Below are 24,070 nucleotides of genomic sequence, written 5' to 3'. Positions count from 1 at the left end.
AGCCCTGTGGCCCAACTGACAGTGAGATCTGCATGAGATGTTGTTGTCAAGCTCTGAATCTGGTGGTGACTCACACTATATAGACAAGTAGCATGTGGGAAGAGCAGTGGAGATAGAGGAGGAGAGGGTGCTGGGTAAAAGGTGCTCATTTTCATTCCCTCTGTTTACAGACTTAACAGAAGTTGCTGGGTTACATTTACTCCTGCGCAGCCAGCATAAGGTTTATGCATCACTCAGACCCCACTTAAATCCTCAGATTAGGGCACATGTGGGACATAAATGATCCACAGGCCTCACAGACTCATAGACTTTAAGGTCAGAAGGGACCATTATGATCATCTAGTCTGACCTCCTGCACAACACAGGTTGACCTTCTTCTGCACAGGGGCAGATTTCATTCCTGTTGAGCCCCAGTTGTCCATGCAAAGTTGGCACGGCATGTGTATAACTTGTCTATGTGTGTGTGTGTGTATACACATGTCATAAGGATGGCACTAAAGGGGAAGATCATGTAAATATTTCCACAACATTATTTTTAGCTCTAGGGTTAAAAGTGAATTAAGGCTCATAATGTAAACAGATTAGAATAATGTAACCTAGCAAAGCAGTTGTTCTCTCCGATACTGAATTTATCTAATGAGTTTTAGCTATTTAAAAATACAGGATCTGCTGCAGATCAGTAAGGCAATTTTCATATATATTCCTATCCTGTCATGGAAATCTACAGCTGCAGGTTAAATGCCTGTAGGAACACAATTAGCTATGAGACACTCCAATGAGGCAATGGGGCTATTAGAAGAACTGGAATGAGCACCTGGAGGGTGCCTGAGGGCTTGCATTCAAACCAAAACGTGCTTCATTAAATTCTGCCTCACCCAGACATTTCAGAGATATGTTAGCAGTGTCCTTCAAAAATCTTGCCTGAATTCTAGATGCTTCCACAATCCAGTGAAAAGCAGTGACACAGAATCCTGGTACATGGCTCCATCACATGCTTTTGATGCCACAGGCCTGATTCTCAACTCACCAGATTTTACACAGGTGTAACTCTGTTCACTGCAGTGGAATTGCTTAATTTATACCAGATTACTGGCACTGGCACTGATTCAAGAAGGTGCTTGAGCATGTGCCTGACTTTAAACACGGGAGCAGTCCCATCGAAGTCAGTGCGATGACTCACATGCTTCAAGTTAGGCACATGCTTTCTGAGTACCTTGTTGAGTCAAGGCCAGTGGGGGGCAGAATGAGGCCCTAGATGTTTCATATAAGGCTGCAAGTTATGTGAAGAAACGCTGGGCCAGATCCTGAGGGCACACAGGAATCTGAAAGCTGTCCTAGATGGGCAGCTGAGGACCCCCCTGGAGTCAGGGGATGGTGATGATTATTATTATTTATATTATGATAGCACCCTCAGGCCCCAGCCAAGCTCAGGACCTCATTGTGCTAGGGGCTGTACAAACACAGAGTAATGGACAGCCACAGCTACTGTAAATATGGAATAGTGGCCTCTGCACTAGACTCTTCTGGCTCCCCGAGCATGGTAGGGTGTGGGTGCTCTAACTTGTCCCAGCCAGCCTCATGATCTGGACAAGAGAAAGCTGGCTTAGAGCCATCTTTGCCACCTATAACTCCCTACGCACAGCTGAGGATTTAGCCCAATGTAGGCAGTATTTTGTTTAACAGGGGAAGGCTATTTTAAAAGTATCAACTCCACAAGTAAAGGGGATACAGATATTTATATAATTTGATACAATTTACTATCTGTTACATCTGAGTTTTTGGGCACACACAGTCATCTTTCTGTAAGGTAAACACAGGATACATATTACAGTATGGCTATTTGCAGAGCACTCACTATGGCTCTATCAACATTTCTGTTCGAAACATCAGTTTTCAAAGGATCATAAAATCTCCCTACAGGAGGCAGCTTGGCATGAATGAAGCTCTGAGTATGGGAGCAAGTTTTTTTTAATTAGCAGTTGATGTTGTAGACTTGCTTTTTTAAAAAAGCTGCTGAGCTGTCTTTATGGAAGTGCAAAAATAAAACGAAAAAGCTTCCTTAGATGTCTCATTCTGTTCTTTGAGGCTGTGAATTTCATCTCAAATTCCTTGCTTTCAGTTGTGAGGAACTCTCTGTTCTTTTCCTATGTTTGGCAGAGCTGCGATTAGGAAGTGGAGTCTGTTTCCTTGAAGGTGACTGAGACACTTAAAACTTTTGTGTTTACTGTCTTCTTAGTTCACATTTGTGTGTGTGTTGGCAATATTCCTTGTAGGAACTCAGCGAGCTTATCATCTGAGCAACAGGGTGGTGCGATTTGATGAGTGTTTTTAGATTTTCTGGCTGAAAACTCTAAGATCCAAGCTGTTGCTCTGTATTGCTGGGACAGAATGAAAACATGATATTCTTACACTATTTTGCTCTTTGATCTCTTTCATGTTTTAGGAGATGTTGTTATCTGAGAAGTTATGTGTGAGGAAATAATTTCATGTCTGCTTTGACTTTTTGTCCCACTGTTCATGTTTTTTATTGATCTGAAGGTTATAGTTCCCATGCTAAGAGAAGAGTAAATGGGTCATTTAACTTACAAATACATTACTGCCAACTGGCCAAAAATTAATTAATTAAATTGGGTTCTTTTTTACTTGCCTTCTAGTTTTTGGGTGTGAACAGTGCACTTGGTTCATATTTTCAAGCTTTTCTTTATGACCATGAGGGCTAGAAACTTACTATTTTTTAAATGAAAGCTGAGATTCTTTTGCAATCACAGGACTCCAGGAGCTGGGGCAACATCAGCTATCACAAGACTACAAATAAAAGCTATCACTTGATCCAGTGATGAGCTCCATGGAAGAAGATCCTGGTGCCTGCAGCAGAGCTCTGTGTTGGTACAGGGTCTTCTCATGCTATCTCATTGAAGAATCAGGGCCTTAGACCCTTTTCCTGCTCAGGGAATATTTGTGAGTATATCATTATTTCCTTAAATTTATTTATTACTTGAACTCATTCAATTAATTTTAAAAAGTATTTTTATGGTATGGATGGATTGCAAACAATTCACCCAATACTGGATGGTCTGTCATTGTTTTACTCCAGATTTACACTTGCATAAAACTGGAGTAGGACAGTGGTGGATCAGGGCCACAAAACTGAAAATCTGAGCTATGTTGCTTGTGATTGCACACCTAAATCATAGAATTGGCTCTGTTCCCTGATTGGAAGTATATACAAATACGTGTGTGTGCAAAATTAAAGCGCAGTTTCCATTTTGCTTTTCACAAACATTTCTGATAGGAAAATTCTCAAATGCTCCCATAAAGTTGAACACAAAAGGGGCACAAGCATAGCTGAAGTGAATGTGCTATCAGAGGTGACAGAGGTATATTTCTAACGGTTCTCCCTGACAGACCATATCCCCAGCATGAGCAGATGTTTCTCAGCATGCAGAAATTTCTCTTCTTTCAGCATGCAGAAATTTAACTGCTACTAAGCTTCACTACTGAAAACTAACATAGGTAAGAGCAATTTGTACATTTACATAAATTTACAATTGATGTGCACCGAATGTATGTTTTTGAATATTTGCCCCAAAGACCGCATCTCCGACTCTTCTTAGCTGTCTGACTTATATTAATTCACTCTGTGGTTGGCCTTTAACTTGGTGAAATACGGAGCTAGAGCTTCTGCTGGTGTGAATTAGTGAAGTTTCACTGAAGTCAATACATTTTCACTGTTACACACCAGCTGAGTATCTGAACTATAATATCCTTTATGCTTCAACCTTAATGGTTTCTTCAGCTTTATGTCAGTACAGCTGAGATCAGAATCTGGCCTTTCCTGTTTGCCTTTGCTTTGCATATGGAAACATTAAGAACCTGTATCTATCACATTAAAATGTTTATGGATTTTTTCGATGATCCAAGGTCTTATGTGCTTAAATAATAAACTTAAGCATAGGGATGCTGATTCACCCTAACCCCTGTACCATGGGAAGTATATTAGAAAGAATTCCTAAGTACATCTGTCTTACCTTCTGTATGTTAGATTCGAAGCCAAACACTGAGCAATATTTCTAACGACGACAAAATATTGCACAAATCTCCACAATGTCCCATTACAGACAGTTGACAAGAAGGTGTGAGTAATAGTAGGGACTGGATAGTCTCTACGCAAAAGAATAAATGAACACAAATCTCACACCAGGAATCATAACATTCAAAAACCAGTAGGAGAACACTTCAGTCTCTCTGGTCACTCAATAACAGACCTAAAAGTTGCAATTCTTCAAGAAAAAAACTTCAAAAACAGACTCCAATGTGAAGCTGCAGAACTGGAATTAATTTGCAAACTGGATACCATCAGATTAGGCCTGAATAAAGACTGGGAGTGGTTGGGTCATTACAAAACCTAAACTTAATTTCCCCGTTACTAATTTCTCCCTACTGTTACTCACACCTTCTTGTCAGCTGTCTATAATGGGCCACTCTCTTACCACTTCAAAAGTTATTTTTCCTCCCTTGGTATCCTGCTGTTAATTGATTTATCTCGTTAGACTGACCTAACACTTGGTAAAGCAACCCCCATCCTTTCATGTATTTATACCTGCTCCTGTATTTTTCACTTCATGCATCTGACGAAGTGGGCTCTAGCCCATGAAAGCTTATGCCCAAATAAATTTGTTAGTCTCTAAGGTGCCATAAGGACTCCTCGTTGTTTTTGCTGATACAGACTAACACGGCTCCCACTCTAAAAAGAAAATTTTCCCCTTAAATTAATTATTATCTGATCGCTTGTCTTGAATAGTAAAAAAGATTGTTTAGGTGTATTTTAGTTTCTCTCTACTGAAAAATTCTGCCTCTGAATTTCTTGGTTCCTGCAATGATCACAGAGGCAGCATGCATTGTTTTATCAGCATTGATTACACTTCATTTGAAACCTAAACACTTGTTCACTGAAAGAAGATGAGCAAAGATGATGAATCTAAAGCTTCCCACCCACACCCAAAGAAAGAGCTTCTTCTGTGTCATTTTAATCTAAATTAATTGGTCCTGCTTTGAGCAGGGGGTTGGACTAGATGACCTCCTGAGGTCCCTTCCAACCCTGATAGTCTATGATTCTATGAATTCAACACTACTTTTGAAGACGGCATTCTAAGTGTGTGCTCCTTTGAGAGAAGGTTATAACAGCAGAACAGTAGTTTGACCAGATCTAGAACTGAAAACTTGAACATGTTATTATGGATCTAAAGCTAAATTAGATTTGAAAAGAACTCTATTTTGTAGAAGCCTGGCTCTACATGCAGCTGCTTTTAGCAGTGAGAGCAGTGAGTGACTGGTGGATTAGCTATGTAAAGCTGTACTACTGTAATTCTGCTTTACAAATGGCAGTTTCACTATTCACAACACGTGACGTGAATAAGGATTTTCTATACCAAATAAAAGTATTCCACTGAGACTCCTCTTGGAGTTTAAATGATGGAGTAAAATCCAGTCTCTTATTGCAGGACTATAAATTAAATGCGCTGGCAGATGGGGTGGAGGAATGAGGAAGAAATCAGTATATACTTGATGGGGGCGTACTTTTCACAGAGTCCAAGCCAAATACCTACCAGGATTAAGAATTGGACAAGTGCAGCCTCTGTTAGTCCAGGATTCCGGGTAGAGAGTTCGCTTTCCTCGCAGAATCTTAAACTTCGTTGATTTCAACACTTTCTTGATCTTCACGTTTACTTCTGCATGGGAGCCTTTGTCGTGAGCTGATAAAATCTTTGCTTTCACCACTGGGAAGGCACAATTTCAAAAGCAGCAATAGAATAAATGGGCACACCCACCCTTCTTTCTAATGCAGTGTTGAGTAACACAGTTAAGGTGAATATACATTGCAGAATTAGCCTGAGTTTCCATTTTTAGGCTGAGCCAGTATGGGTACGTCTACACTGCAGTCATTGAGTGTGATTGCAGCTCAGACCTAAACTAGCTTTAATCTAGCTAGCCTGGATACCAGCTGGAGCAGTGAAGCTGCAGCAGCATGGGTGTCAGCTGGGGCTGTACAAGCCCACCCAGATCCCTCTGCAGTTCTCGCACGGCTAGCTCTCATCAAAGCGAGTGTTGCCTTAATTTCCCTGCTCCGGGACTTGAGCTTGCTAGATTAAAGCTAGCTCGGGTATGTGCACTTGAGCGGCAATCACACCCTGCGACTGTAGCATAGACATATCCTGCGAGTCTTGCTGTCAGACTAGTGACATGCAGAAATCAATACTTCCCAGTAGCTGGAGAGAATGCTGGGTTAGTTTTATTTGAACAGTTACTGTGCCAGATGCTCACCCATCCTAAAGACCACGGGGTAAGGAGATGCTGAGTGGCCTGACTTTCAAAATGCTAAGCACCCGCCCTGCTTCCATGGAGGTCAGTGGGAACTGCTGCTTTTTCAGCTTCAATATACTTTTAGGAACCAAACTTTAGGCTCCTGCTATTGCAAACCTTGGTCAAGGCACACGAAATAGAATGACAGGCACCTGAAGAGCATCATCCACCCCTCCCCGCCCCAATCCCGCTCATCTCTAGCTGCCGATACTCCTGCACATGCCCGAGTAACTAAACTAAAACATGAGGGCCACTGCCCATCGGTGTTTGGGCTCGCTGATGCCCAGAGTCACCCCCACATTCTTCTCACAGCAGATATTTTCTCAGCGTTCATTGGGATGGGTGTGTGCCAGCTGTATGATGCAGAGCAGTGTTTCCGTACCTGTGGACCGGTTTCACTTTCTGCACTTGGTGTTGTGAACAAACCTGCTGAGTATATCTCTGCTGGCTCTGGAGGCGTGATTCCCAGCATGGGTAGACATACCCGCACTACCTCTGATTGAGCTAGTGCACTAAAAATAGCAGTGTAGCCATGGTAGTGCAGGTGGTGGGTTGGGCTGGCCGCCTGAGTACATACTTAGGGTCTCAGTCGGGATGGCACTTGGGCAGCTCACCCATCCTGTGCCCATGCGGCCGTGGCTACACCTACATTGCTATTTTCAATTAACTAGATTGATCAAAGCCAGCTCATCTACATCTACCCAGGCTGAAAATTACCCCTACAGCTGCAGTGTGAACATATAGTCCTGCTGCCATGCTACGCAGGCTGCTGCAGAAATGACCTCTAGGAGAGCCGTGATGGTATTTAACAGCTTCTTCTGATGTTGCTTTATTTAGAGTCCATATTAAAAAGTATAAGAAGACTCCTCTTCTACACTGCAGCCCCTCACTTCACGCACATGATGAACCCTACAATTCAGCTGTGGTCTCTGTAATTTAGCTGACACCCTGCAACACTGAGTAATGAAAGGGTGGGAGGCCTGAGTGCACTTCAGATAAGATTTATGAAGTTGTTTTTTTGCTTTTATTTCTTATCTTTTGCTAGATTAAACACTGTCACTATCGCAGTCAGGAAGCAAAGCAAAGCAGAGACGGATTTTTTTCTAATACCGCTAAGCCAGGGCCATATTTCAATGACATGCGGCCCCTTGAACTTCTCTTTGTGGGTCACTGCGCAGTCTGTAATGGCATGGATTATCTCTCAATGCATTTTAAACTCTAGCACGAGACAGAGCAGGTGCAAAAAAGTTTGAAAGCTCACGAAACGAAGAGGGTGTTATACAAAGAATTCCTTCCCCTGCACAGTATAAAGGAGACAGTTCACTGGCATACAGCTGCACGGCTCACCATAGGCAAAGTTTTCCCCCTACTCCTTTAAGTCTCAATATGCAAAGGCTCTAACATCACCCCATTCCAGCTGGTGAGCTCTTGTTGACAGGGTGCCAGTCCTTAGGAGTGAACTCTTTAGGGCTGGCAGAACAGTCTTCTCAGTGAATGGTCTGTGCCCAGGGAAATCACTCGCTCTTGTGAGTTATCAGAGCTCAGTGCTGGTGGCCTCTAGGCAATGGTGCAGGGTGGACCTCTTGGACAAGGTCTTCCTTTTAGTATTGGTCCTCCAGCCAAGGGGATTTTCTAGTGGTTAGTGGGTGGAGAATAGAGCAGGACACTTGATTATGCTTGGCCATTACGCGTAGTGTGTATATAGGGGTGTGTGTGTGTGTGTGTGTGTGTGTTCATAATTATATATTTTGCACATTGCCTAAATACTGTGACAACTTGCATCAAATAAAGATCCTGTCCTGCATTTCTTGTGCACCCAGTCCTCCCACTGAAAATCAAGGGTGTCTTGGGGATGAAAGAAATGCAGGGTAGAGTTCCAAATTTGTAAATAAATAAGTAATTTTCTTTATAATTGCTCCTTGAAAATTATCTTGGGTATAATCAGAACACAGGCAAACTGGGTGTCTGCCAAGTGATGTGCCTAGTGAGTGTTCATGGGAATCCACCTCTGATACTTGGCTTTTCCTGTAAGTTGCAATAAGAGATGTAAACTTTATTACCTCCTTTCTTCAGCTTTTGCTGTTTTAATCCATTTTTATGGGGTAAGCACCAGCTCTGCTGTTCTTACACTCTTACACAGACTCCTCAAACTGCCCTTTATGTGCTAACAATAACCCAACCCAACAAGAATGTGTCCATCTTGTAACTCACCATATGTGTATTTCATTCCACAGAAGACCTTGGGATTCCCTAAAACTTGTTCTTTGCATTCACATTTACCTGTGGAAACAAACCAAACCAAAAGTGTCTCATGGATGGTACTCAAAAGATTGAAACGTGCAACAAAGGGTGGGGATGGACTGGATCAGGGGGTAACTAATGGGATATAGAGCCTTTCACTCCAGTACTGCTTGTTTAGATCAGCCCGAGTGGGTAGAGACAGGGTCTGGGGTGAAATCCTTGCCCCACTGAAGTTAGGGAGAGTTCTGCTATTAACTTTGCTGTGGCCTGGATTTCATTCCTTGTCCTTCTCTCACACTAGCCTTACATGGTGTAACTCCACTGACCTCCCTTGAATAACTTTGCTTCACAGTTGAATAAGTGAGAGGAGAATCAGGCCAGCAAAGTCATTACCCAATGACTGCCTATTCAGTGATTTGTGTGAGAGGATTTTGAGGGCTCCATCACTTCCCAGCAGACATGAGGCACATCTTAAAAGAACAACTCCCCACCACCATTTGTAGCCTTGCACAGGGAACGAGAACGCAGGGGCTGCAAGCATTGGTAACCAAGAGCCAGACCCAGGCAGACTGTATGGGCAAATGGTTACTTGTATTTTCATTAGCACAACTCTGCCCATAACGAGGGTTGAAAACACCACAGGACACCAGGTGAGACATAACTGAGCATCTGTTTCCCTAGTGCAGGGATCGCAACCTTTGGCACGCGGCATATCAGGGAAATCCACTGGCAGGCCGGGACGGCTTGTTACCTGCAGCGTCCGCAGGTTCGGCCGATCGCAGCTCCCACTGGCTGTGATTCGCCGTTCCAGGCCAACAGGGGCTGTGGGAAGTGGCGGCCAGCACATCCCTTGGCTCATGCTGCTTCCCACAGCCCCCACTGACCTGGAACGGCAAATCGCGGCCAGTGGGAGCCACGATCGGCCGAACCCGTGGATACTGCAGGTAAACAAACTGTCCTGGCCCACCAGTGGATTTCCCTGACGGGCCGTGTGCCAAAGGTTGCTGATCCCTGCCCTAGTGCATGCCCATCTCTCCAGTTTTGAAAAACACTCATGTAACTGAAGCACAAGCTCGTCTTTCAGAACATACAAGCTGCCTTTAATTAGATGTCAAGTTTATTTATTTTAAAATTGGAATCTTCCAACTTTTAGCTTTTAATAATATAAACTCTCCAACCTCCCACTGGCCCTGACTCTGTGCCACACAAGGATTCCCCTATGCCAAAGGAATGCTCAGTTGGGGAGATCCACCAGCTGTCCACCCCAGTCATGCCGTAGGAGTGGTGCAAAGAGGCCTGAGACTAAGGACTTCCCAATATAGCTCGCGATGTTCTGTAGTATGCCCCTCTGCACTACAGTCTTATAGTGCAGCCATTTGTTTGCCAGGGTTTTCATTTTAAGCCCCTGAGCCAGCAATGCACTTAAGCAGGAGCTTAATTTTATGCCTGTGTGTAGTTCCAACTACGCTTAGATCACATGCCCAAAGTCAAGCACAGTGCTTAATTATTTTGCTTGGTCAAGGCCCAATCCTCTATCTTCAAGAGGTCAGCTGAAAATTGGATTTCAGGAGGTCAGCTAGAAAATTGGGCTCCAGGTTCACAAGATCTTAGCCCAAGAGGAAGTAGTTTTTGCACAAAATCTGATGGGAGAGGGGAACAAAAAACCCCTTTCTATTTTGAATTACAGGACTAAAATAAGAAATGAGTCTTTTCTGATTCTATCTTTGCATTTGTACCAGTCAAAATTTGCTTAAAAGGAAATGTTGCAGATGGTTATTCTGTATTTTGCCGATTAATTGCTATTGTGCTCTTGAAATAAAAAAAATATTTAAAAGTCTCATGGAAGGACACTAGGGTTTTTTCTCCCCACTTAATGTGTAGTCAGAATTTTTATCATGCAATTTAGTGCGCCTGCAGAAAGTGGCACTTGCACTGACTTGATCAGATGGAATGACTTTAGGAAGCAGGTGTACTGTCAATCTGCAAAACACAAAGGCCCTAGTTGTGGAAACCTTGTGCTGGTGAATGCTCACTCACACGAGTAGTTGCACTGAAGTAATTAAGACTAGCCGTGAGTAAACGCTCACCAACAGAGGAGATGCAATCAGGCCACACTGCCTACTAATAATCATATGGTCCAGCAAAGTCACACAATACTTTTTAGGAGGACAAGTGGAAAATAACTTCTCCAGCTGAAATCATAGCTGGACTATGAGGTAGTCTGTAACCATGTCATCAACCACAACAGCTTCCAAACTTGATATGATAGTCTGAGAAAATTATGGTGTCGTCACGCTTGTTTTAGAAACTCCCTAATTACATATCTAATTCATCTGGGCAACACCACACTCTTTAAATAACATTATCATCAATTTACCCAACAGAATATAACAGCTCTGGGCAAATATCACATAAAGGAGCTTATTAAAAACAAAGTAAAAGAAAAGAGCATTTAAAAGTATTCTGATGTAAATGCGCAAAAGCTCAAGAATACAGAGCTCAGGATGAAAACCCAGGCAGATACTCAAGCTATCAACCTCTACACACTGGGATCAGATTTTAAGATGGGACTGTCTGCCTAGACTTTAGATATCCTTGTGTATGTGGGTCAAAGTCAGTCTTTCAATGTTGCTTAGGCTTTTTTTTTTTTGGTAGTTGAAAGTACTGAATGTTGGACATTACATTCCTCGCTACCACCATTGCTAAGGCATTAATCCAAAGCAACGCTCTGTTGCATTTTCACAAATCACTTTAAAAGACCCTTTTCTTGTTCATTAGGAACAATCTCTTAGTAACAGAAGGGGAGATGAGAAATATGTTTGAATCAGCTATCTCACCTGAATGCCGGAGAGCAGAGAATCCTTGTTCATCCTCCCATCCCCAAGCTGGCTCACTCTTGTTAAACACAGAGCGGAAATCAGGAATTTCGTGATGCCAGACTATGTCCCCACTGTTGTAATAAAGGAAAACTGTGAGGTGTTTCTTATGGAATCAGTAGAAAATACCACAAATTCAAGAAAATTATCACACTTACAATCAATAGTCCATTTTTCAGAAATTTACCATGAAGTTTCTCCAGATTTATTGGTATTGTAAAACACATAAAACTGAATAGTTTTAGACAGTGAACAGCTTGATCATTGTAAACTCCCAGATTTGTGTTATGGATCCATGTTTGGTATAAAATATATTTGGGGAATTTGTATGTGATATATAATCTCAAAGAATATACAATGTCCATAGGATCTGTTTGTGCAGCTCAGAGACTCACAGACTTTAAGGTAAGAAGGAACCCTCATGATCATCCAGTCTGACCTCCTGCACATTGCAGGCCACAGAACTTCAGCCACCCACTCTTGTATCCTATAAAATTTGGCTGAGTTACTGAAGTCCTCAAATCATGATTTAAAGACTTCAAGTTACAGAGACTCCACCGTTTACACTACTTTAAAGATGCAAGTGACCTGTGCACAGGAAGGTAAAAAAACCCAGAGTCTCTGCCAATCTGACCCATGGGAAAATTCCTTCTCGACCCCAAATATGGTGATTATTTAGACCCTGAGCATGTGGGCAAGACCCACCAGGAAGACACCAGCCAGCCTGGCCTAGAGATGGTAATTGGTAACCTAGGCCTCCTGAGATGGTTAGATTTAAAATATGTTCTTCTCTAGCATCCAATAAGTTAGGGCTTGACGTTGGTCCATTTAAGTCAATGAGACATTTGTGATTAACTTCAATGGTAACAGGACTGAGCCCTTCAATCTTTCTTCAAATGTATGGAAACCCCCACTTCCCCCAAAATTGTAAGAACTTGAAAATACCAGCACAAATACCCAGATGTCAGGACGGGGAGGCTATATGTCATGACTAAGGCTACGATTTAGTCACGGAGGTCGTGGAAGTCACAGAATCTGTGACTTCCAGCAACCTCTGTGACTTCAGTGCTGGGGAGCCGCAGGGTTACCCGCCGGCCACTGGCAGCGGGTGTCAGGGTACCCTGCAGCTCCAGGCCACCGCAGGCGGTGGGGGGACCCTGCAGCCCCCGGCTGCTGTGGGTGGTGGGGAAACCCCAAGCTCCCAGCAGTTGTGGGCCAAGGAACCCCTGGGGATGGCAGGGGAACCCATGAGCTTCCGGGTGGCAGGGGCGGCTGGGGAATTCTCCAGCAGCGGTGGCTGGGGAACCTCCGAGCTCCCAGCAGCGTGAATTGTGAGGGAACCCCCAAGCTCCCGGCCGCTGCAGCCCCTGGAGCTGCGGGTGGTGGGGGTACCCCACAGTCCCCAGCTGCTGCAGGCGGCTCCTAGCCTCTGTGCAGATGCCTCCCCTTCAGGGAGGTATGGGGATCCAGAGATCCCCATTTTGTCATGGATATTTTTAGTAAAAGTCAGGGACAGGTCACAGCTTCCATGAATTTTTCTTTTTTGCCTGTGACCCGTCCCTGACTTTTACTAAAAATATCTGTGAAAAAATCTTAGCCTTAGTCATGACCCATGATACTATAATAAAATGGGCCATTCTCCTGGCATATTATTATTAATAACTTAAACGTGTTACTAACTCACGATCCTGCTTCCGTATCATATCAAAGTGTGACTGGCTGAACTCTGAGGCCCTACAATATAATAAAGATAAATATGGTAGGGCCAGTACATCCCCTGTGCATATGCACATCAGGGTGGACGGATTTCCTCCTGGGCTCCATGGACACTCACTTTGATGGCCAGCCATGGGCTCTGTGCTCCACATGGGCACAGGAAGAGGGGACACTGGAGGGACACCAGTGAGTTGAGGATTGGCTGAGTTTTACAGCACCACCAATGTTCAGACCTGCTCTACTAACTCTCTCTGGCTCCCCTCTGGGACTGCTACAGATCAGTTGCAGGGCAACTCAGACAATGGCAGCACAGCTCCAGCTACTGCCCTGCTGTCACAAGCAGATAGTTGGGCCAGTAGAGAAACACAGCGGGGCAGCCATCCATACAGATAGCTCCTGCTTCCATGTATCTAGATGGCTCCTTCCCTGTGGATCCTCTAGATCTGAAGGCTTGGAAGGTACTGTCCCCTGCTAACCCTGCAGACAGCAAAAGCCCTCCCATCAAAAGCCATGAAATCTTTGGCAGGAAACTGTTCCAGGTAATCACATGGAGCTTTTAGTCTTCTCTGACTCTCTCCAATAGGTTTCTCCATAGGAGGAAGGCAATCTGGCCCAGTATCCATTTATAAACTGTGTGTATCATCAGGTTTTCATTAGTACCAATCCAAACAATAAGGTCTATCTAAAATAATCAACACTTATTGAACATATCTGGGATATGAAGGTCCATGATCTAATTGCATTTGTGAGTCTAGAGAAATAGCATGTTTGTCCACTCACCTGCTGATGCAGTCACCAGTGAGTGGGTCACAGCTTCCGGCACAGTCACACGGTCTGCAGCCATACTCTCCGAAGCCCCAGTATCCCACCATACACTGGTCACACTGAGGACCTGCCACTCCAGGTTTGCAGGGACAGTCACCGTTGCTGGGGTCACAGAAGGTATTAGTGCTGAAAGGAAGCATGGCTGATCCAACTGGGTGGCAGGAACATACTGCAATACAAAGCAGGTACATCATGTAAGTATATTGCTGATGGAAAACTAGCAATACTAGATATGAATGCAGAGCAAACAGATTGGTTCACCCAACGCATGGCTGAACTGGATGTGCTTATTATTTTACACTACTGGGGAGTGAGCAGTAGTAGGTTGACATAGTTACCAGAGGAAATATGTTTGTTACATTACTGAAAGTTTACCCAGAGTTGCTGGACTGGCACAGCACAATTTCCAGTCATTACATGAAATGTGACCCGACAATAAAGTAAAACTTTTGCTTGACATAGTGTGAGAAACATGCCAAACCTCTAGCGGTTCTAATAATAATGATGTTGTTTCTGGACTTTATTCTCCTTACTTGTATGAACTTGACCTGAGGAATTCCCTCTAAAAATGACAAGACTAACTTTTGTTGTATTATAATTAGTTAAGCTAGCTTTGTTTCGTGTCATGTTTTGCCAAAAGTGAAAAGTACTACGTCAGTCAGCTTATAACTCCAGAGCTCCAGTTCAGCCAGGCACTTAAGCACATGCCTAACTTTAAAGTTTGCACCAAAGTACTTTGTTGAATCAGGACTTGGATCATTATTGTATATTCTACAAAAAAGAATACTAACACAACTGCTTTCTGAAGTAACAATTCATGATTCTCTTGCTCCAAGAAGGTTTGAAAAAGTCATTTTAATTTAAACGAGTGATGGGTAAATTTTAGTTCTTTTCTGGCATTTAAAACTATTTTGAAATGCTGAATAAAAAATGAGGGCACTGATAATGAAGGGTCGGGTTGTATACAAATGCCATCCGGCTCTTGTACAGACCCTTAAACATGGATTTTTCTGAGTTTGTGTAAGGTTTGGGGCCCGAAAACTGAAAAGACTCATTATTATTGAACACAGAAGGGGTCCTCTTCACTCTTCTTCCATTTTCCTCTTCCCTGCTTAACACATTGTAGCAGCTCTCCATTTGCGTGGAAAGAGCTAGATGTGGCTCTTTCTGAAAACCATCAGAGTAGATCAATATGGCAGCCACAGGCATTATTAGAGAGCAAGGTGACGTTGTTTTTCTTCTTGGGGAAAGAGAGGGGGCAGTTGGGACAAGGGGAGAGAGAGACAAATCCCACATTCCAAAATGAAAAAAATTGGAGGAAACTCTACCTGGGAAGGGTTTGGAATTTTTCTCCCCTTTAACATGTTTTTCCATCTGTAATCTAGGCCTCATTTTGCTGTCTATGCCATCCGACATACAGAGGGTTGAAAAAGTTTTAAATAGGGTTGGTTTTTTTGGTGCACATTCAAATACCAAAAAATTTAGAGTGAAAACCAAAATAATTTGATCTGGAAACACCTGGCTTGAGTGCCTCAAGGGAGCTGTCATTGGGATGCCTCATGCTCTCATTCTCCAATATAGGCTGGGGCTACCTGGTCAAAGCACATCGCCCATGATGCATTACAGTCTTCTGAGAGAGGCAAGGCTGTACATCATGGGAGTCCCTAGGTGCGGTGCATCATGGGAGATGTAGTCCAGCCAGGGAGCCCAGCCCATACAGGAGAATGGGGATATGAGTCAACCGAATGGCAACTCCGTTAGGCACCACAGTATCATTTCCAAAGCTAAATATTTCAGTTTTCAGGCATTCTTTTTTTGACCAAAAAAATCAAAATTTTTCACAGAAAGTGAAGATTTTCATTTAGCCAAAATCGCAAATTTCTGTCAATAATAGTTTGGGCAGAACATTTTCAAGCAGCCAAGGGTTTTCTCTTTCCTGCTGTGGAGGCAATACAAAGAAAGGCACTACATAGAGCTCAGCCTTGCTTTGTCTTAGAACACTTATTGTTATGTACGTATCTTTGATTCTGACCTGATGACGTTTTTGTGGTTTCCAGAAATTCCAGGGTTTGACGTACCCGAACTGCAGTTTTAACATATTAAGTCAGCCTTTAATATTGGCAGTCAATTTATAGTACTGACTGTGGTTCCAGAATCTTTGCAAAAAACTCTCCCAAAAACCCAACAACGCCAAAACAAATAAAATACCCCCTCCGCCCCTTTTCCCCCAAATAAATATAATTATAGAAAATAAGAAGATTAAAAATCCTGTCCACAAACTGCATAACTAGCTGCAGGCAATAGACTCCAGTACCTTTAATAGCATAGTTTTCAGCAGTGCTCACTGAGGCTCACATACCTTTCTGGTGAAGGCTGTCAGGTATTTTACACTTGACACATGCATCCAAACATGCTATTTTCTTACTCGATGCAGTGGATATTTATGGAATTTCTCAACCCCCTGAGGGGGAAATAAAGTACCCTACACTCTTCTAGTCTCATGCACTCAGTGGGCTAAATTTACCAGTGACATACATGGATTCAACTCTGCTGAAGTCAATGGAATTGTACAGCCTTAGGCCGGGGATGAATCTGGTCCAGTATGTTACATTTTAGCCAACATTTCCTCCATTTTTTCCTAAGAGCTGCAGTTTGGAGTCCCAGTTCCCACAGCTTAATGGGTTCTGCAATACCATGGCCAGTAGCTAAAATTACTCCTATGAAAGCTGTTAGCAAAGATCCAGTCTGAGCATAAGAGGGAACTGGACTGAATCAGAGAGGTGCATTTAGTTGATTTTATTTTTAACTTCCATATTACAGTCAGTAAGTGTCAAATTTTCAAAGACCCCTCATCCTCACATTTGTTCACCTACATTTTTGTGCATTTATATTTTGAGATTTGGAAATAGCTCCTGGCAATTTGCCCCTAAAATCAGCATTCACAAGTATCCTTGACACGGCAGCTCAGAAGTATAGCTGGACTACAGAATCATTTTTCCATCTGAGGGAGGGTTCTCTTAAAAGTCTCTTTTGGACATGTCAGAGTTGCCTTTGGACGTTAGGAAACTGCCAAGCAAATTATAAAAGAGGCCTTGCAAACTCTCAACCTCCCCTGCCCCCCAAAGGAAATATTTTCATTTCCTAGAGGCTAAGGGCCAGCAAGATTATTCCAGCAAATTCACACTATTCTTTGCTAATCTTAACTAGGATGATCAGATCAGCGCTACTATAACCACAGAATAAAAGGTACACCTCTACCCTGATATAACACGACCCGATATAACATGAATTTGGATATAACGCAGTAAAGCAGCGCTCCATGGGGGCGGGGCTGTGCACTTGGGCAGATCAAAGCAAGTTCAATATAACGTGGTAAGATTTTTTGGCTCCCGAGGACAGCGTTATATCGGGATAGAGGTGTAGTTACAAACTTATGGGACTAAATTTAGAGCTGTTGTAACTGGATGTAACTCCCACAGAACCCTTAGGGTCAAATTTAGTGGAGAAAGCAAACTGTTGTGCAAAAACTACACATTGGATGTAATATGGTCAGAAAATGACATAAGCAGAAAACAGTGTAAAGTCCACTGATCTGTACCAGTGCAAAACAGCTACAAGACCTATCTGAAAGGCCCCCCTGAGAATTCCCCATGCATAGGGAATTCACTGGTGACGTAAGCCATCCCCTTGCTAGTGCCCCCAGCATAAAGGGCACGGCTGGAGTATCAGTACATCTTGGTGATTCCCAACTGGAAAGGCTGTTCTCTGTCATGCTTGGCACCCATCTCAGGGTCCTACAATCTTTCCTCCTGAGTTGCACCAGCTGCACAAAAACTGGGCCCCAGGATCTGGCCCAGTAGTTGCACAAAATGAGTGTAAGTTACAGGACCAAGAAGAAGAAGTTGAGTTATCAGGAAAAGCAACAGGAAGGTGTGTGATAAAATGGACATGGCTACTTACTTGCTTTCTTCTTTACCTTCCAAGATACACCAACTTCTGACTCCTCAGCATGTCTGTAATATTTGTTTCACACCTGCTGGATCTGACCTGTGGTCCTGCTATGGCCCCCTTCTGCCACTTTGGTAGTGGAAATGAGCTATAACATTGGCTTAGCCTGGGGATTCGCTACACCATCTCCTGTCCTGGGGCCCAGCCTACAGGATGTGACTGCGGGAAAGAGGACGTGGCTTTACTGTCCCATCATTCTGATGATCCCCTGACTGCTTGTCGGCATACCAATGTCAGTTAGGGGCAGTGATTTTTATGGTATTTTTATACTGGCAAAATCCATAATGTACATGTATTTATATGGCAAAACGGTGCTTTTACTGGCACAGCTTATGTTTGGGAAACTGGTTCAAGTTACTCTAGCTAAAGCCGCCCTTTGCCGGAAAAGGGTGTGTTTACACTATGAGGGTTTCCCAGGACAGCTAGACTGGCCAACTTTTCTAGTGTAGGCTGAGTCCCAGAATGTTCTCTTGGACCGGAGCAGATGGTGCAATTTAGAGTAGCTTTGAGGCTGTTCTATGTAGCACCAAGAGCCTAATCAGCTTCCAGCTGGTTTCAATACTGGGGGGAGCACAAAGGCTGATGCTGAGTTAATGTGGATAGTTTTGAAACTATGGTAACTGTGTGTAATGTATATGTGACTGGAGCCTAAGAAAGGCACATACTGTGAAACGCCATAAGAAATAAAGTGCACCCCACAACGATACAGAATAAATGTAAGACACTCCACATCACAGAGCCAAACAAACAGCTAAATACCCAGACAAAACAAGGACATCATGAAAAGTGGAAGGTAAATGTCCAAACATGTGTAGGATCAGGACACAGCAGGAAATTAATTCTGAAGCATTGATGACTTGGAGCTTGGCAGCGACAGCTATTACTGTCTGCGGCCTGATGATCTACTCCTCTCAGAGCTGCTTTTGGACTCTGTTTTCTCCAACCAACTATCCTATCCCTAAATACAGGGTCTGTTGGAGAAGCCCCCTGAAGAAGCTGGGGAAAACAATAAAGCAGCAGAGGCCACTGGAGCAGTGAAAATCTGTGGACATGGGTAGATTGGATGCTGCTTCTTGGAGAATATATTTATAAACTTAGAGAGACATGTTCAAGGGAATTCCTATCACATGGGTAAAATGTGGCTTTCACATTGGGGACACTTTCCCATGCACAATGCAAAGGACCATAGAATCATGGAAGTAAGAGAGGGAAAAAGGCTGTTAGATCATCTAACCCTCCCCCATCAACAAGACTGTCAGTCTGTGCTCCAAGGCTAGCTATGACTAAACACACCAGGAGACAGAGCATTCTCTTCCTTGTATTCAAACGTAGTGGCATTGAGATAGCAACACACAGTGTCATACATAAGAATACTTCGAGGTCAGCATCTACAAAGTGCAAATATTAACCAGTTGCCTGTCTTTGCTTGGGAATTGCTGGATGGGAATACGATTGTGTGGGAAAACATGTAGGCTGAAATCCTGCCCCTGTTGAAGTCAATGGGAGTTTTGCCATTGACTTCAATGAGGATCAGGAGTTCCTCCCTAGCTCTGTGTTATCAATGAAGGTTTTGGTTTTTGGAGCTGCCAGTGACCTTTGGAAACACCAAATGTCTACCCTAAAAACCCTGTAGTGTAAAAGCAAAGAGAAACTCAGCAATTATGAAACTTGATTTCTTGTCCCTGGTTACACTGTAGCTGGGACTTAAAAATCCATGAGGGATATAAAATAAAACTGAAGGTATGGGAGGGGAAGGGAGTTACCTTCAGCCAGCTTGCTATGTTAAATGGTAGAATGCCCTGTTTTATCTGGTACACACCTTCTCCTGAGCAAATATTATATATTACTAGCCTAAAAGTATCTTGAAAGATTATGGCCTAACAACTCCTCTATTTACTTTGACCTTGGTGCCGTTTTAATTTTCATTGCTATTCTGTGGTTGAGCAATAATGCTGACTTGAGCTAAGTACAGCATTCTACAGTCTTCTCTATAAGAATAAAAGGTTATCAGACATGTCCCTTCTTACTACAAACCATGTACAACGTAAGACTTTGAAACGTTTCATGCACAGACTGTAATCAGAATTATGTAGGTTCATCTAACAGTGTTCATTCATTTGCTGTTCAACTGGAGCTATCCAAAATACCACTAACCCTGTATGAGGAAGACTCTTGAAAACTTTTGGGGCTCTGAAATATTCCATACAGGAAATACCAGTCTCACCTGAAACATAACACTCTCTGTGACCCCCATTCCTCAATACTGCACTGTGAGCTCCCCGCAGATGAAGATGGCTGCTTGTAAGGCTGGGATGGGTGTCTGGACAGGAATGGAGGAATGAAGGTCTCCCACCAACGTAGTGCTGTCTACACTGGCATTTAGGTTGGTGTAATTTATGCCGTTGAAGGGGGTGGCTTATTCACACCTTTGAACAACATAAATTATACTCACATAAATGGTAATGTAGACATAGCTTTAAAGTGTGAATTTGAAGTGGATTAGTTAACTGCATTATACCCCGGAGTGAACACAGTCATTCAGAAGTAAAGTGACCTTAATTCAGTTTATCTTAATTCACATCCAAAGTGAGTAAACTAAACTGCATTCAGGACACACAGGGATTTACTGTGGTTTAACTAATCCACTTCAAATTCATACCTTTAGTTAATTTGGATTAATTTTCCTGAATCTCCCCATGTAGACAAGCCCTAATATGTTCTTAAATAATAACAGTAGCAAAAGTAGACACTATTGATGCAAAAGGTAAATTATTAAGACTTTGTCTTATTGTAATAATTGCTGTTTTATGGGTCATTTTAAACATACATTATCTTAGCAATTTAAATATCACAGAGTTCTTAAATATAGAGAGTTCCTTAAATGGATTTTCTAGTTACATTTTTTAAGAAGACAAAATCCAAGCCTTTATGTCAGGCATATAACATTTTGCACTTTTAATAAATGAAATGAAAAGTAGAATGTTATGGGTCAGTGATTTAGAAGTGAATGAAGGAAACTGACGTGACTGTGCAGCAGGGTTTATGTCCACCACTGTGTCAGTAAAAATATCCATTAATCATATCATCTGCACAAGTCTGCCTCCTGCCAAGATTGCTAAGCCTTTTAGCCAGGATCTTAGCAGTCTCTTAGGATTTAGTGTCAGTGGTGATACTTTCAGATAATTAATTCTGTGACGTGATGGTTGATCGTTAGTTTGATTTTTTCTATACACATTGGTATTTTTCCATTTGAATCGTTATCTCCATTTTGGAGTGGAACTTTCCAATAATTATACTGATCCTTAGTTTTGCAAGCAGGTTTTCTCTGTGCTAGACCCCAGTCAGTAATGGCCCTTCCCAACCTAGGCAAGGTTTGCATTGGAACTATTAGACCTGGGAGGACTGAATGATACCCTCTTTGTAAAACATTTCAGTTCAGTTCCTAGATTTGTCAAGCAAAGGCCAATACCAGTGTACTGATACAACTCACTTCTTCCATCTCCAAGGTGGAATGTGCTGCTTATCAGGTGCTCCCAAGGCCACATTCAAGTTCAACTCCCATTGAAGTCAATGTAAAAACTTAGATTGGCTTCAATGGCCTTGTCTTCACTAGTAAAAAAGGTGCAGTAACAAACATGAGGTAAAATCCTAGTGAAGACATGGCAGTTGTACCTCTAACACATGATATCAGGCCAACATAAACCCTAGGTTCCCCCATGGTGTTTAGTGTGATCTGCTGACATGTGAAAATTGCCTTTTTTCTCTCATGGATTTTACCTCATGATAGTTGCCATGTGTCAGTTAATAGGAGGTAAGGATGCACCTTTTTTCCTAGTGAAGACGGGAGTTGGAAAAGACCCCTAGAAAGTGAGGGACTGAGTCCAGGGCTCTAACCTGTTTTTTTCTGAATGGGATGGGAGTACAAAACAAAAACACTCTTGTATATGACCTGGCAATAATTACTGAAGAAAAATATCTGATATCACAGATGAGGAGACTAGAGACTGCAAAGTAGGTAATGGAAGTAGGCAAAGGGACACTAGGAAAATATTTGAAGTAAAATTATTTAAGAAATGTGTTGTCTACATATTATAACATCAAAATATTATTTATTTCTGTAATGAAGGATTAAGGTCACATACATTTTCATAAACTGTATTCTAAGAGGAATCAGGTTGGTAAACTACACACAGTGTATTATCTGGGATAGACACACATCTAGTCAGTTAGTGAAATCAAACATCCAGAGGAGAACAGATTCCTCTGCCAGCTGGCTAGGGCAGCAGAAAGCCACAGTAGAACAAGTAAATACTCAATGAGATGACAAGATTAGTTGCCACACAACTCCAAGTGAAGCCAATGGGAGCCACATGCCATATTCAACCACAATGCAACTCTAGAGTTTCAAAGGATACTGACAATTTCTCTCCTCTGAGAAGGGATTCTTGTAGTTCTTTCTGAAGAAGATGGATACAATTTTTCCTTAAACAACACTAGCAGTACAGGAGCCAGATTCTGTCTGACACATATGAAGAGACGGCACCAGATTATGCTCTCTTATCTCAGTGTAAATCTCGTGAAATCAGTGGGGTTTATAGTTGTGTAGCTGAGAGCATTACTTGTCTCACTACATTTCTCTCTCATTGTAATCCATTCAATGTGGTTTGTGGATCTGAAGTTCTCTACAAGTCTCAAATCCCTCAGAATGTTCCTGGGCGATTTTTGCATTTGGATCTCCCTATGGACTATATAACTCAGAAGTCTCACCAGAGTCAAACTTGCTGGAATAATGTTAACTCACACTGAAATTTCTCCCTTCAGATCCACCTGCTTCTGAGAGTCAGATGAATTAGGGTTGTCAGTTTGTGCTAATTCCATCCACTTTTGGCCACACCATCCATTTCAGGGCTTCTGCCAACACTAATGCAGAAGATGTGCCAATACGGAGATCTGTTCTCCAGAAATAGCTCAGGAATCCCTCATTTAAGTGAAGAGGCAGCTGTCAGCCCCTCCAGTGTATAAATAATACTAAATTACGGAGAGCCAGAGTGCTGACCCTTAGTCTGGCAAGTCTGGCAAACTCTACTGTTTTTTGTAAACAGCCTTAAACAAACCCAAAGATGAAGAAGTAAATGTACTGTTGAGAGCTTACAGCCCCCTGTTAAAGCAGCACGAATGAAAGATGGGAGGATCTTGTCTTCTAGTATTTAACCCTCAAGTTTCAGTAGGTATTTTATTAGTTAATTGACAGTGACTTACATTTGCAGGCATCTGGGACAGAGAAAGGCCTTCTGAGATCTCGGTAGAAGCCTGGCTTGCAACGCTGGCAATGCTGCCCTTCAGTGTTGTGTTGACAGTTATCACAGACTCCACCACTGCGATTCCCCGAGGCCAGCCATGCATCCATGTCAAAATGACACATGTCAGCATGCCCATTACATTTACATGCTGGGATCAAGCCAAAGGGAACAAAAAGACTCATTAAAAAAGGAAAGATTATGGTGTGTATAAAAGGTTAATGCAAATGCTGAAAAATGAACATACAGCAGTAGCTGAAACAGCAAAGAAAATCAAATATACATACAGGCCAGCAGATGTCTTTTAAAAAAGTACCCAGTTATACCAGTGTATATTTCCTGTGTAACTAACTGTTCAAGGAATCTTGTAAATGAGACCCGTGCCCTGTTGGGGGGCCATGGGCGAGTTACAGTGGTTTGAGTCTAATGAATTAGGGATTCATGTTTTAATGTAATGTAAGTCCTCCAACATCTTGTCAATATTGTTTATTTTCTTCATTTTCTTAGGTACAGTTCTTTAAATTTACAGAATTAACACATATTCTAATTTAACCAGATTATGTTCGGGCTCAGTAGATATGGTTTTGAGTAACATGCAGAATGATCATGGAAGAAAATAATATGGATTCTGATGTATGCTGAAGGTCCTTGCAAATGAAAAATAAAGCACTCAAAACCAAATGTTTGCACAATGGGCCTCATTTATAAAAACTTTATAAATTCAAATGTATAAAGAACTTACACATT

At 42.5% G+C, this 24,070-nt stretch overlaps 1 protein-coding gene and 1 long non-coding RNA gene across 5 annotated transcripts in view; one reads left to right on the top strand and one right to left on the bottom strand.

Annotated features, from left to right (window-relative positions):
* NTN4 (netrin 4) overlaps positions 1–24,070 on the bottom strand; it is a 182,360-nt gene that overhangs the window by 2,198 nt on the left and 156,092 nt on the right. For 3 of the 4 annotated variants that reach the window (XM_039495456.1, XM_039495439.1, XM_039495448.1), the window contains exons 5-9: positions 23,286–23,474; positions 13,974–14,187; positions 11,439–11,551; positions 8,572–8,640; positions 5,607–5,777 (exon numbers count right to left, since the gene is read on the bottom strand). In XM_039495456.1, the coding sequence (XP_039351390.1) occupies positions 5,607–5,777; positions 8,572–8,640; positions 11,439–11,551; positions 13,974–14,187; positions 23,286–23,474 (756 nt within the window). The remainder of the gene's footprint in view (positions 1–5,606; positions 5,778–8,571; positions 8,641–11,438; positions 11,552–13,973; positions 14,188–23,285; positions 23,475–24,070) is intronic. The other variant, XM_039495465.1, reaches the window with a different exon arrangement.
* LOC120374987 lies at positions 1,862–23,422 on the top strand. Its single transcript, XR_005586379.1, has 4 exons — positions 1,862–2,193; positions 2,769–2,958; positions 3,406–3,513; positions 23,294–23,422. It is a non-coding gene; the product is annotated as an uncharacterized LOC120374987 (long non-coding RNA).

This window comes from Mauremys reevesii, linkage group 1, assembly GCF_016161935.1.
Source record: "Mauremys reevesii isolate NIE-2019 linkage group 1, ASM1616193v1, whole genome shotgun sequence".
In the NCBI taxonomy this organism is placed as follows: Eukaryota; Metazoa; Chordata; order Testudines; family Geoemydidae; genus Mauremys; species Mauremys reevesii.
Note: the sequence above shows the minus strand (reverse complement) of the source record. Positions and strands in the feature narration are given on the sequence as shown.